Raw genomic sequence first — 12,342 nt, forward strand, 5'->3', positions numbered from 1 at the left:
ATGTAACTCTGACCCCTAGTGTTTAAATGGGTAGTGCAGTCTAAATTCTAAACATTGTAGAGAGCTGTCTCCCCCCGCCCCCTCCTCTCTAGAGTCGATGCTCACACAGGTTGCCATGTGGTGGACACTGAAGCTTCAGTGTTTATCCAGCTCTGCATCGGTCTGTAAACCTTTCTACATTCTAACCTCTCTCCATTTTTCAAAAGCATCTCTAATATATATTTTTTTTTTGGGGGGCTTTTTTTTTTCGTGCCTTTAATTCAGAGGGAGGACAGTGGATAGAGTCGGAAACCAGGGAGAGAGAGCGGGGAATGACGTGGAAAGGGGCCACGGGTGGAAGCGAAACCGGGCCTACCGCTCGAGACAAGAGTCTCAACACATGGGACGCGCGCCCTAACCATTGCACCACCAGCGCGCCCCTAGCAGCTCCAACATTGATCCTAATTTGAGTATGTTTCTGCTCGTGGAGCTTATTAGAAACATGCAGAGGCTTTTTAGGTCGGGTACAATCACTTCTATCTGAACCAGTTCTCTTGCCCGCTTCCATCCACCTGTTGGTTTGACCTGATAACTGCTCTCATATCTGGCAAACCGAGGGACGTCGGTTCAAACTGTTTGAAACACTGAAGTCATCGAGGCAAAGATAAGTCCCTGTGATTGCGTAAAACTAGATTATTTTCAGGGAATAGAATAGAATTACTTTATTGATCCCAAACTGGGAAATTGTGGTTTCCCAGTTTGGGAGGGAACCAGGGAGCTTCACAGGAAGTTCTGCAGGGATCAAAAGGGTTCTTTATGGCAGTCAGGTCGCGCATATACAGAGGCTGTAGTCCTCCAAGCGGGCGGCCCCAGGTTCAAGTCTAACCTGCGGCTTCTTTCCTGCATGTCATTCCCCTCGCTCGCAGCTGATTTCCTATTCCATTCACTGTCCTATCCTTTTGCAGATCTTTGGTCGTTATGTTGCATTCTTTGTGCACGGGTGGGACAGACAGCTAACCTGAAGTTTGTGGGTGGGGCTTCTGTAAACACCTGACTGTATGGCTGTTGGGCCACATTTGACTCCCCTTTGTCACACCCTCAGTCAGGAATCCGCTCTTTGGCACACAGCTGCCAAGCAAGAAACAGGTTGATGGATGACTGAAGGATAAAAGATGGATTTACTTTGTTTTTATAACCTCACAAGTGGAAAATAACCAGGTCACTTTCTCAAGAGCTGGACAGAAATTAAGCACTTTTATTGTTTACTCCACTGCTTTTTTTAAGTGAACGCATCACAACTAAAAAGTACTAAATAGCAAAAATATGTAAGTGAATAGCCTACACGAGTAAGTAAACGCATCACTGTTTTAATGCACAACAAGCAAAAGAACATACAGGAGTAAGTGAATGCATCACTGTTGAAGTGCACCAAAGAACATTTAGTGACGCAGTCTGTTGTGGAGGTTTAAAAGGACTGTATGAACTGGATAACTGTTACTGAGTTTTATTTCACACTTCGCTCCAGGCGTGTCTGTTAAAACACAGATGCAGACAACTTCTCTCCTTTAAGTGGTTTAATTCTCCTTTCTCTACAAACATGAGCGCATTCAGGCTTAAAGTGTGAGTGGTCCTGTGAAAACATAAATCACAAAATACAATCTTATTCTCTTCTGCATTTACTTCAAACAAAATATATTAATCTCACCTTTGACTGTGCCTTTTGTACACAGTCAAAGGTCATTTCAGTATTTGCCTTATTTGCCTAATTTTGACTTTTAAGGATCATATGACTTGAAGTTGTTGATGATTTCTTAGGAACACAGCTGCATCATTATGAACAGGATGAAAGTTCCCATTAAATTAAAGCTGGCAGCGGTAACATCCTGGTCTTCTGTGAGATGGCTGATGTGAAACTTAAAGTGACAGTTACTAGAGCAACGTCATCTACGAGGCACAGTATCTTGTTCACAGGGAGGGTAAGATGGCCTCAGCCTTAGAGAAAAGAGGGGGATGGGGCTCAGATATTCACGGGGAGCTCGGAGTAGAGACACTACTCCTTCTCATTGAAAGGAGCCAGTTGAGGTGCATGGTTCAACATCTGGTTCGTGAACACACCTCTAAACTAACTACTAAGCTGAGTCAGAAACTTTATGTGTATAATAAGATCAGATCATATCTCTCCTCTGTTTCTGAAACGTACCTACATGCAATTATGTTTTTTCCTGTAATTTCCTACTGTCTTCCAATCTGGTCACTTACCACTAAGGAGATTACTGAACCAATAGCACAACTGTACTATCGAGCTCTTAAGATCCACAGTAACCTCCCAAAGTGGTCACACCATTGCACTGCACTCACACGCTCCAATGCCTTGATTTTCCAGAATTACATACACAGCCACGCTATTACATACTAATTTCAGATTAAAAGCAGCACTTCACCAACACTCGCTGCACTTCTACCGACACATAATATGAGACAAGTGCGCCTCACTAGGTCAGTCTCACAGGCACTCATCCCAGTCCCTGCATACTTCTTTTATACATACACCAAAATTTGGAATGACATCCCCCATCACATTAGATCTTTACCATCTACCTCATATTTCAAAAATACATACAAACAACACCTTCTCCACACTTAGACCTGCACTCATTAATTGTTCAAGTATTGTTCGCAGTATCTGTACTGTTTGTTTTTATTTGTCTGTGTCTGCCTAGCCCATGCTAATGTCCTGTAAATGTGTTTGTCTTGATGTGTCATGACTGTGGTTTATGTTTCATGTTCTGCAGAGCAGGAACCTGCTGGAAACCAGTTTTTTAAACTGAGTCAGGCCCGTTAAACTGTAACTTAATGTTACTTTTAAACTTTCCTGTATAATAAATTAAACGAAATCTGGTCAGGATCCTTCTGGGTACCTCCCTTTGGAGGTTTTCAGGGCACGCATGCACAACTGGGAGGAGACCTTGGGGTAGACCCTGAGCTTTTTGGAGGGATTATATATCCTGTTCGGCTAGTGAACGCTTCAGGATCCTCCAGAAGGAACCTGAAAACGTTGCTGGGTTGACTCACTCTGCCTGCTGCCACCGCGACCCGACCTCGGATCAGCGGAGGAGAGTGGATTGATGGATGGAACTGAAAATATGGAGGACGCCGTTGTGGGGGCTCAATAATTCCTGGACTTTGTCGTTGTTTCATTAGTCAGTGTATTTTTTCCATTTTGGATGATTTATGAGCTCGGTATGACCTTTACCGACTGTTATTCACTGTTGTATGCTAATGTTGAAAGTGGGATTCAAAGGTCCCATATTATGCTTTTTCTGGTTTTATATGCCCTTTAGTGTGCTTTCCAAGTGTCCTGTGCATGTTTAGGCACATCTATGTGCAAAAATTCAAAGTCCGCGGAAACGCGGCTTCTCCTACGTCCTCCTGTTAGCTGTAGCATTAGCTGCATGTAACGCTCGGTTCTATCCCCCCTCAATAAAAATGTGTCAGTGCGGCGTCATTGTCAGTGTGAGATCACTGATCTAAGCCCATTGGCTCGTTGTGGCAAGCCCTGCAGCTCATGTTGAAATGTCCAAGAAGCGTGCTGAGCAACTGACCAATAACGACAGAGCGGATCGGCAGACCAATCAGAGCAGACTTGGCTCACGTGGGGTCTAACAGTGTGGGCACAGCAGAGTGTAGCTGATGGACTCAGAGCGTAGAGGAAGCAAGGAGGAGCAGTACATGAAAAAATTTAGTTATTGTGAACTTTCAAAAGTAGGTACATAGTTTTACTTGATCTCAGTGCTGCTTTCGACACAGTTGACCACAATATATTACTCGACCGACTGGAAAACTTGGTGACGTTTCTGGCACAGTACTAAACTGGTTTGTAAATGCATAGAGCAAATCAATGAGTGGATGTGCAAAAACATCCAGACCGCTCAGGTTGTCTAGGACAGGTCTGCTCTCTGTCCCCAGAGTCAGAACCAAACATGGAGAAGCAGCGTTCAGTTTCTATGCTCCTTATATCTGGAACAAACTCCCAGAAAACTGCAGGTCTGCTGAAACTCTCAGCTCTTTTAAATTGAGGTTGAAGACTCACCTGTTTACAGCTGCCTTTCATAATTTAAATAAGATTTTAAATTTAACTCTGCACTCTAACTTTTAACTCTTTTTATATTTTTACTTTATTTATTTGAATTAATTTAATTTGAATTATTTTTATTTCAAAATATGTTCAGATTTAATAATTCCAGTGATTTGCGTTTTTTTTTTAATGTTCTATTTTAATGTTTCTTTTCTTTCCTCTGTCATGATGCTTTTGATGTCTTGTGTGAAGCACTTTGAATTGCCTTGTTGTTGAAATGTGCTATATAAATAAACTTGCCTTGCCTTGCCTTACATTAAATATACGAACCCCAAAAAGGGCATAATATGGGCTCTTTAAAAATGGCGGTTAATGGTCCTGGATTGGCTCTTGAACACTGACGTAGGGACCAATCACGGGGGACTTACGTCACTCAAAGTCCCTCTTGTGCCATGAGACGACTCTGAAGCAGGAGCTGAAAGGGTTAAGACGGGGTACAAGGAACTAAAATGGTTCTCTCTGCATTGTGGATTCAATTAAAAAAGGGGACCGGGTTACAACAGTTCCTAGAACTATGAAAAAGTTCCCACGGTCCAAAAAACACCTCATCTCTCCACACCATTCCATATTCCATCTGCACATGGGTCAGGTCCGCCCCGTACACATGGAATATATGTGTACTTTAAGTCTTTGAGCATCATAGCCATGACCACAAAAGACAAAGAGTAAGGTATTTTACCTGCTTTTTGTAAAGTGTCTCCAGATAACACTATGAGTTGACGTTATCCAAATAATATATATATATAATATATTGACCATAGAAAAACAGACAGAAACCAGTTTATCCTGACAAGACAGTTCAGGTATTTAAACGCCTCGTCAGGTTGAACATCATTCAGTCAGCTAGACGGCCTTCAAAAGACTCGCAGGTTGAGTGGGTGAGTGCGCCTCTTTAATATTGACTTTGACTTAATAAACGACTTTTCAGTCTTTCATTTGCTGTGTTAGTGTTTGTCTGTCTACAGAGCCGTGATTAACCCACAAAACCCCGAACTAACACATGTTTAGTTGATATTTAATGCCAACAAGGAACAATGATTGAAGCACTGTATGTGTGCGTGTGTGTGTTTGTGTGTTAGTGTCTGTCTGTGTGTCTGTGTGTGCGTGTGTGCGTGCGTGTGTGTGTAATCAGTCTTTTTGTGTTTCTTTCTCTTTACAGGAACTGTAACGATGTACAGACAAAGAAACTACGTAGCCAGTAAGTTTTTATTTCATTAATCAGCAAATGTAGAACAATTCCTGACAGTGAGTTTTGAAGTCAGACTCCCCTCTGGTTTGTTGTTTTGAGCTCTGTGTTCACACTAACGGGACGGTGCTTAATTTCTAACACTCTGTTTGCATCGAATTTTTATTATTGTACACAATTTAATTTTGATTTGTTGTGTATGTGTGTGTGTGTTTGTGTGTGTGTGTGTGTGTGTGTGTGTGTGTGTGTGTGTGTGTGTGTGTGTGTGTCCTGCAGTGGTGCTGTTGTTGGTTCTTAAGGTTGTTCTTCTTATAATCATCATAATGAAAGTCAGCGATGAATCGGAAGGTAAGAAAATCTCAGATGTTTTTCTAACAGTTGTGATATAACAAATATGTAAATTGAGAAACTTTTTGACATGAAAACGTTCTTATCATGTGAAACTCTCAGAAAACACTTAGTCACCAATTTGTCTTTAATATACAAAAGTTACATCAGACAAACCGTTTTTTCAGCCTTTCAGTAGCCATGCCGCTAGAAGTTAAATATTACATATACTGTATTTGTTAGATGGTAAACCTTTTATCTGAAGAAGCATTAAACATGTAAAGGGAGATTGTGCGACTTTTTCGATCCAGTAGATGTCGTCCTTGAGCACCAGCATGAAACCAAAACAAACGGCAAAAAAACCTCTCCTGCAGAGACACACCTCCAACCCGCTTCCCTCACTTTTTCACGAAGGAGTTTAGCACAAGTTGCGGACAAAACCGCCCTTTGCTCGAGCTGCCTTGATGTGTTAGCATGCTAATTTTAGCGCTCTATAGTTAGCTCGTAGCTTCACATTGCATGTAAACTGACGCAGAATGACTGTGATCTAAAAACTCTTACTAACATCCAAATAATCAGTATGTTCTTCTCTCTAGCCCTTGACTAAAACAGCTTTTATACACAAGGGGAGAAGCCGGTGTCCCGTCCATGTAAACACAGCTCTGACAACAACACAGCCAGCGGGACTCGAGCTTCTCACTCATTGTAGGCAGTCATGACTCAGAGACACATTTACACAGGATAGATTTGTTTTCTGATTTAGTTATGGAGGACATGTTGCACATTCTTCCTTTAATCTCTGAGTTTAACACTGGAAAGTCCTTATACTAAGCTAAGCGAAGCTAACAGCAGACATTTTTCACATTAGGTTGGTGGTGGTTGTGGTTGAAACCAAACATTAAACTCTCAGCAGTGAAGAGAAAAATATTATTTCACTGAACATTGAACTATTCCTTCAAGTATATAAGACAGTATCGTCTGCATAAAGAGGCATTTTAAAATACAAATGTGACACCCTCGGCTATAGATAACGGTAACGTGCCACACAATGTAGCCAACTAATTTGTGTTTTTTAGAGAGTGCGCAGGAGTTTCATGGATTCATTCCTTTCCTTTCCTGCACAACTGTGTGATGAAATAGATTTCTTTAAAGTTTCGGTTCTTTTTAATACGATCGACTGTGAAAATAACAGACTATATCGTTTTAAAACATGTCGTATCAGAGTATCTAACCTCTTCACAACCTTTGTTTGAATGAAAATCAATCAACGACTTCTAATTATCAGTTGGGGCTTAATGATGACATCTAGCAAAACTTCAGCACAATAAATGTTACATACGCTCAGACTTGATTCACCCGGTCTTTAACTGAAAAGGAAGTATGAAAACACAAACCTTCTGCATCTTACCTGCAGGTTGAGGTCTTCCATGTGAGCCTTTTGAATGATCATTTGTGTGATTCTCGATGTCTTGTTGTACCGTCTTTATCTGCAGGCTCTGACCCCTCCTCACAGAAGTACGATAAACGGTCAGGTAAGTGAAGCCTCTCTCTGAACATAATGAAGGAGTGAAGTTTATCTGATGGAGGAGATTTGTTCAGGCTCTGTTTCCTCTCCAGTCGAACCCTGTGTTATGATGAAAGACTGTCCGGAGAAACACGTCAGCTTCTACATCCAAAGTGGAGCCGGTCCTTCAGTGGAGCCAAAGATCTGCATCCAAAACAAACTGTAGGTGTTTCTCCTGAACCTCCTCCTCAACTCAAACATTTCCCTCTTTGCTTTCCTGCGTCTCAGCCTCACAGATTAATGCACACTCTTAGAAAACAACAGCAATCTTTATTTGTAAAGTGCCAGTTTCCAGTTATTAGATCTGCAGACAAACTCCTGTACTGTATTTGTGTGACAGTGTGCAGAAGGTCACCCACTTTCTGCAGTTTCGATCCTTATTCACAGGAACAGCCCATGCTCATTAACAACGCCCCCCTTCTGCACCTATCCCTGACCTCTGACACATGTCCATCCTGTCAATCAAACTACACCTCAGTGAAGCATCACAGCGGAGAAGACGACTGCACCTTTTACGTTAGTCCTCTGGACTGTTTATTCATCCGTTTAGCCTCTGAGTGTCCATGAGACGAAACCAAACACCTTTACAACTCAGAGAGATTGTGTGTAAATATTCAGAATCAGAGATTAAGGTGTGATCTTCACTGAGGTCCAAAGACTGGTCACTAAAAACCATCACCTCGTTCACAGACACACAGCGTGTGAGAGTTTGGATGCCATTTATGATGGATTCATTCCTCTCCAATGCACCTGTCGTATGAAATGTTTTTTTTTTTATACGCTTTGGTACTTGCTTTTTGGTAAGTTCTGAAAATTTTGACAACCCTGGATCAAACGTTCCTCAGGGTTCTTGGATCCCAGCTGAAGAACACAGGCTACGGAGTGAACATGGTGATACTGAACGGTAACTGATGAGTCACTGCATCTCCTTTATGTATGGTTCCTTTATTGTCCATCATGTTGCCCCTCTCTCTTTCTTCAACAGGTTCAACAGGAGAAGTCTCAAAGGCGGATCACTTTACACACAATGACGGTACATAACATCGACATCATTAGTCTCATCTTGTGTTCCTGTGTGAAGAAAACTAGTAAATAAGAACGACTGATTTTGTGTTGCAGAGAAACAACCGCTCATTGACTTGTTGAAAACGCTCGAGAAAGGCTCGGTGGTGCTGATTGCGTCCTATGACAACATTGCATCAAGGTAAAAGTTCACAAAACACTCAATCATTAGGCCGAGCTTCTGAACCCAACACACGGTTACTTCTGAATCATCTCAGGCAGACATCAGTGTAGCGTCTGCATCATTATTTACGATTAAACAACCAACGTGTAAACTAGTGAGCTTCCAGGCGCAAACAAGTCGATTCCTGTCGACGGAAAACCGAGCTGTGTTGTTTCGATATCTAAACGTATTGAAGATGAAGACATTTCTCCTTTAGAAGAGCAGCGAAAAGTTAATCATTACATGTATTTAATGTTAAAGGCAGGGTTGGTAATTTTAGAAAACTAGCATGATTTTGAAAGTAGCATTCCTTCAGTGCACCCACCCCCTCCCCTCTGTGCTCCCTCTAAAGCCACGCCCCTCACTAACATGCACAAGTGCTGTTGCTCTAGAAGCAGACCTCAGCTCATCTCTTGCATTGTGCAGAAACTAAATAGTCTCATATCTCATTCAGCGGTAATTAAACTCTCAGTGTAAACTCTGTCATCAGTGACGCTCTTTGAGTGTGGGCTCGTGCACGCAACTGGTAGAGAGCGAGCAGGGAGACAGGGAGGCGTGTGATTGGTTCATCAGATTGGTACCTTGTGGCAGACATTGAAGTTTTTACAGGCTTACAACTGCTACAGATGACAGATTTTCTTTCTTCTTTTTTCAGAGAACATGAGTTATTAATTTCTGTCAGGACCTAAAGACAATTTCAACCAGAATCTTAAAAAGAGGAAAAAAAAAGAGAATCTGGAGGAAATGACCAACCCTGCCTTTAATTAAAGGTTGAAAGTCAGATACTTGTACAGTGTATATGTCACTCTGGGTATTTGTATCTGTGTGTGTGTGAACAGGTTGGATGACGAGGCCAGGGAGCTGATAGCTGAACTGGGGAGTTCTTCTGTGCTGTCTCTGAACACCAGAGACAGCTGGGTGTTTGTTGGTGGGAAAGGAGCTGCAGCAGAGCTCACCTTCGAGGAGGTAACAACTACAATTCACGATGATGACACTCAAACTAGTGAGGCCTTTAGGTTGTTGGGGCTCCCGGACTGAAAGAGAAGTCATTGGATGACTGATAATTATTTACATCTCAATGCTGATAAAAAATGTTTTCGCTGTTGCCTTTGTCATCATGTTGAGATGAGATGAGATGAGATTCAACTTTATTGTCATTACACATATACAATTATAGAGTAATGAAATGAGGTTTGGCATCTCACCAGAAGTGCAAATAAGCAGAAAGTGCAAGAGTCTGTGCTATGTACAGTAATTACAAAATTTACAGATGTAGACAAAAAAAGTGAATTATTAGGTATATCTGGATGGCTGGATTAATGGGATGCAATAAATATAAATAAATGCTATAAATAAGTAATGCTACAAAATAAGTGTATTCTTAGGATTATAATATACAGATTAAGGTGCAGTGAGCATGCTATACTAATAATATACAGATTAAGGTGCAGTGAGCATGTTATACTAGTTTACAGATAATATAAAGAATATGGACATAATATGAACATACTATAATACAATAATACAGATGGATGAGAGATGTGTGTGTGTGACCAGGAGGGGTGGTGGGGGGATGATGGGTGTGAGGTGATATGCAGGGGAAAGGGGGGGGGGGGGGGTCAGCAGGGGGCGGAGAGAGAGAGGGAGAGAGAGAGAGAGACAGAGTTCAGAGTTCGGGGGGTAGAGTTCAGTAGAGAAACAGCTCTGGGGAAAAAGCTGTTCCTCAGTCTGCTGGTTCTGGTCCGGAGGCTTCTGAAGCGCCTGCCGGAGGGCAGGAGGGTAAACAGTCTGTGGGCAGGGTGGGAGGAGTCTTTAAGGATGCCATGAGCTCGCCGCAGACAGCGTGCTCTTTGGACATCCTCAATGGCAGGAAGTGGACACCTTGTGATGCGCTGGGCGGTTTTTACCACCCGCTGTAGCGCCTTACGGTCTGCGACAGAGCAGTTTCCGTACCAGACTGAGACACTGCTGGTCAGGATGCTCTCGATCACACAGCGGTAGAAGTTCATCAGTACAGCTGAAGACAGGTGGTGTCTCTTCAGTGTCCTCAGGAAAAAGAGGCGTTGATGAGCCTTCTTAACCAGACTTGAGGTGTTAGTTACTTCCATGTAAGAAATAAAAGTAAACTGAGATCTCTAGTTTGAATTGCTGCAGGATCATCTCTGTCTCTGTTTTACTCCAGCACCTGAAGAGTGACAAAAAAAACAACACATACGATAACTGGCCCGAGCTCGTCGACCTGAAGGGATGCATCCCCGACTTCCTGGAGTGACCTGCTGCTTCATGATGAAGGAAAACGACAACTTTTATCCAACACCAGGAACAGAAGCAGGATGAATTCCACGTGTTGGAACCAGATGAAATGTGGACTGTAAGAAAGAGAAGAGCGTGAACCAAACAGACTTCTCTGTCATCTCTCAGTTATGTGACAAAAAGGAGGAAAGAGCTGCTGGGGGTCATTTCCACAGAACACTTTCTCAAAATAAAACATGGAGACCTCTTCGACTCAGTTATCATCTTTTATCCCCTGCTTGGAAGATTCGTTCATCTTCTGTTGTTAGTCTTCTTAAATTCTGTATGGGTGCTGCTTGTGATTTAAAGGGCCTCATTGCACTTTGATAGTTTATTTTCCTGTTTCTATTCTATTTTTATTACATGGTATATACTTTTCTTTTCTTTTATCTGCCTTATCTCTGTGTTCGTGCTGATTGATCCTATAGGCTCAATAAGTGAATATCTTATATTTTATTGATCTTGAAAACACAAATGCATTAACTTGATTGATTTGTATTTAACACTGTACAAACCAAATGTTTTATAAAGTACAAGAGTGCATCGTACCTTTAAGAACAAGCTTAAGACCCAACTCGTTCATGAACATCTATGACCTTCATGACATTGATGATGATGATGACCACAATGGTTTTCTTTGATAATGGCGATTTTAGGATGGCTTTGAGGCTGATTTGAAATCTCAAGAACAGCTGTCGATGTTGTGCGCTGCCTCTGGTCACTTCCTGTCTGCACCTGTGTGTCTAGTCAGACTTAAAGCTGTTCGTTTGCACTTGCTGATGTTTTTTCCTCCTCTCTAGATCCTTGTTTGTGTCTTTCTTACTCTCTGATTTTAGTTGCTTTGGATAAAAGTGTCTACGAAATGAATTTTAAGTGATGCGGGGTAGGGTGCATGTCATATTTATATTATTTTGCCATCAAAGGATTTTATTTTCAGATTTATGACATTGTAAGAATGCCAATAATGTTGTAAAAATGTTCCCTTGTCAATTAAATTTATGACAGCATTTGATTTACTGTTAAAATCATAAAATGTTCACACAAAATGATTCATAAAAAAACTAATCTGATGATTCATTAGTGATTTTTCTTTAAATAATAATCTTCAGGAGTGTTAATTTTCTTGTTGTCCATTATTATGTGAAAACCCCTAATTAAAAACTGTATAAACAAATCATTTATGTTGATTTATGTTTTTATTGTAATAATTTTGTGGTCTAATAATTGTCAGTGGTAAAAAAAAAGAAAAAAAAAAAAAAGCCTGCTTGTACCTTATTTTTTATTTAGCGGAATGAATGCAGTGTGTAATACCTGATTCCGCTCGGACATAATTCTAAAAGGACCCACTCTCCTGTAGCTGATTGGCTTTACCCACCGCCAATGAGCATAAAGACAAGTTAGACAGACATTCTGATTGGCTGACTCAGCGTGTAAATTCTGCCGGCAACATATGGTGCATTCATGTAGTGTCGGACACATCGGACAAACGAGTTTCCGAGTTGTAAAATGCACATGAACACCTGCTCAAGTCGGCACAACTACTCGGAAACTCGGATAAGAATTAGGTGCCCGACTTAGCTTCAGAATCTTCATCAAATTGGGGGCAAAATATGTTTTGTTGATGTTAACATCCT

At 41.4% G+C, this 12,342-nt stretch overlaps 1 protein-coding gene across 1 annotated transcript; it reads left to right on the plus strand.

The window, feature by feature from the left end:
• Positions 1–95: 95 nt before the first annotated feature.
• On the plus strand, positions 96–11,778 carry LOC109995237 (protein FAM3C-like). The gene is made up of 10 exons (XM_029280232.2): positions 96–4,992; positions 5,274–5,312; positions 5,577–5,648; positions 7,121–7,159; positions 7,245–7,353; positions 8,037–8,095; positions 8,177–8,224; positions 8,311–8,395; positions 9,256–9,382; positions 10,599–11,778. The coding sequence occupies exons 2-10, from the start codon at positions 5,285–5,287 to the stop codon at positions 10,686–10,688; spliced, it is 657 nt and encodes a 218-aa protein (XP_029136065.2). The 5' UTR covers positions 96–4,992; positions 5,274–5,284; the 3' UTR covers positions 10,689–11,778.
• The last annotated feature ends 564 nt before the right edge of the window (positions 11,779–12,342 follow it).

The sequence above is a fragment of the Labrus bergylta genome, chromosome 7, assembly GCF_963930695.1.
Source record: "Labrus bergylta chromosome 7, fLabBer1.1, whole genome shotgun sequence".
Taxonomy (NCBI): Eukaryota; Metazoa; Chordata; class Actinopteri; order Labriformes; family Labridae; genus Labrus; species Labrus bergylta.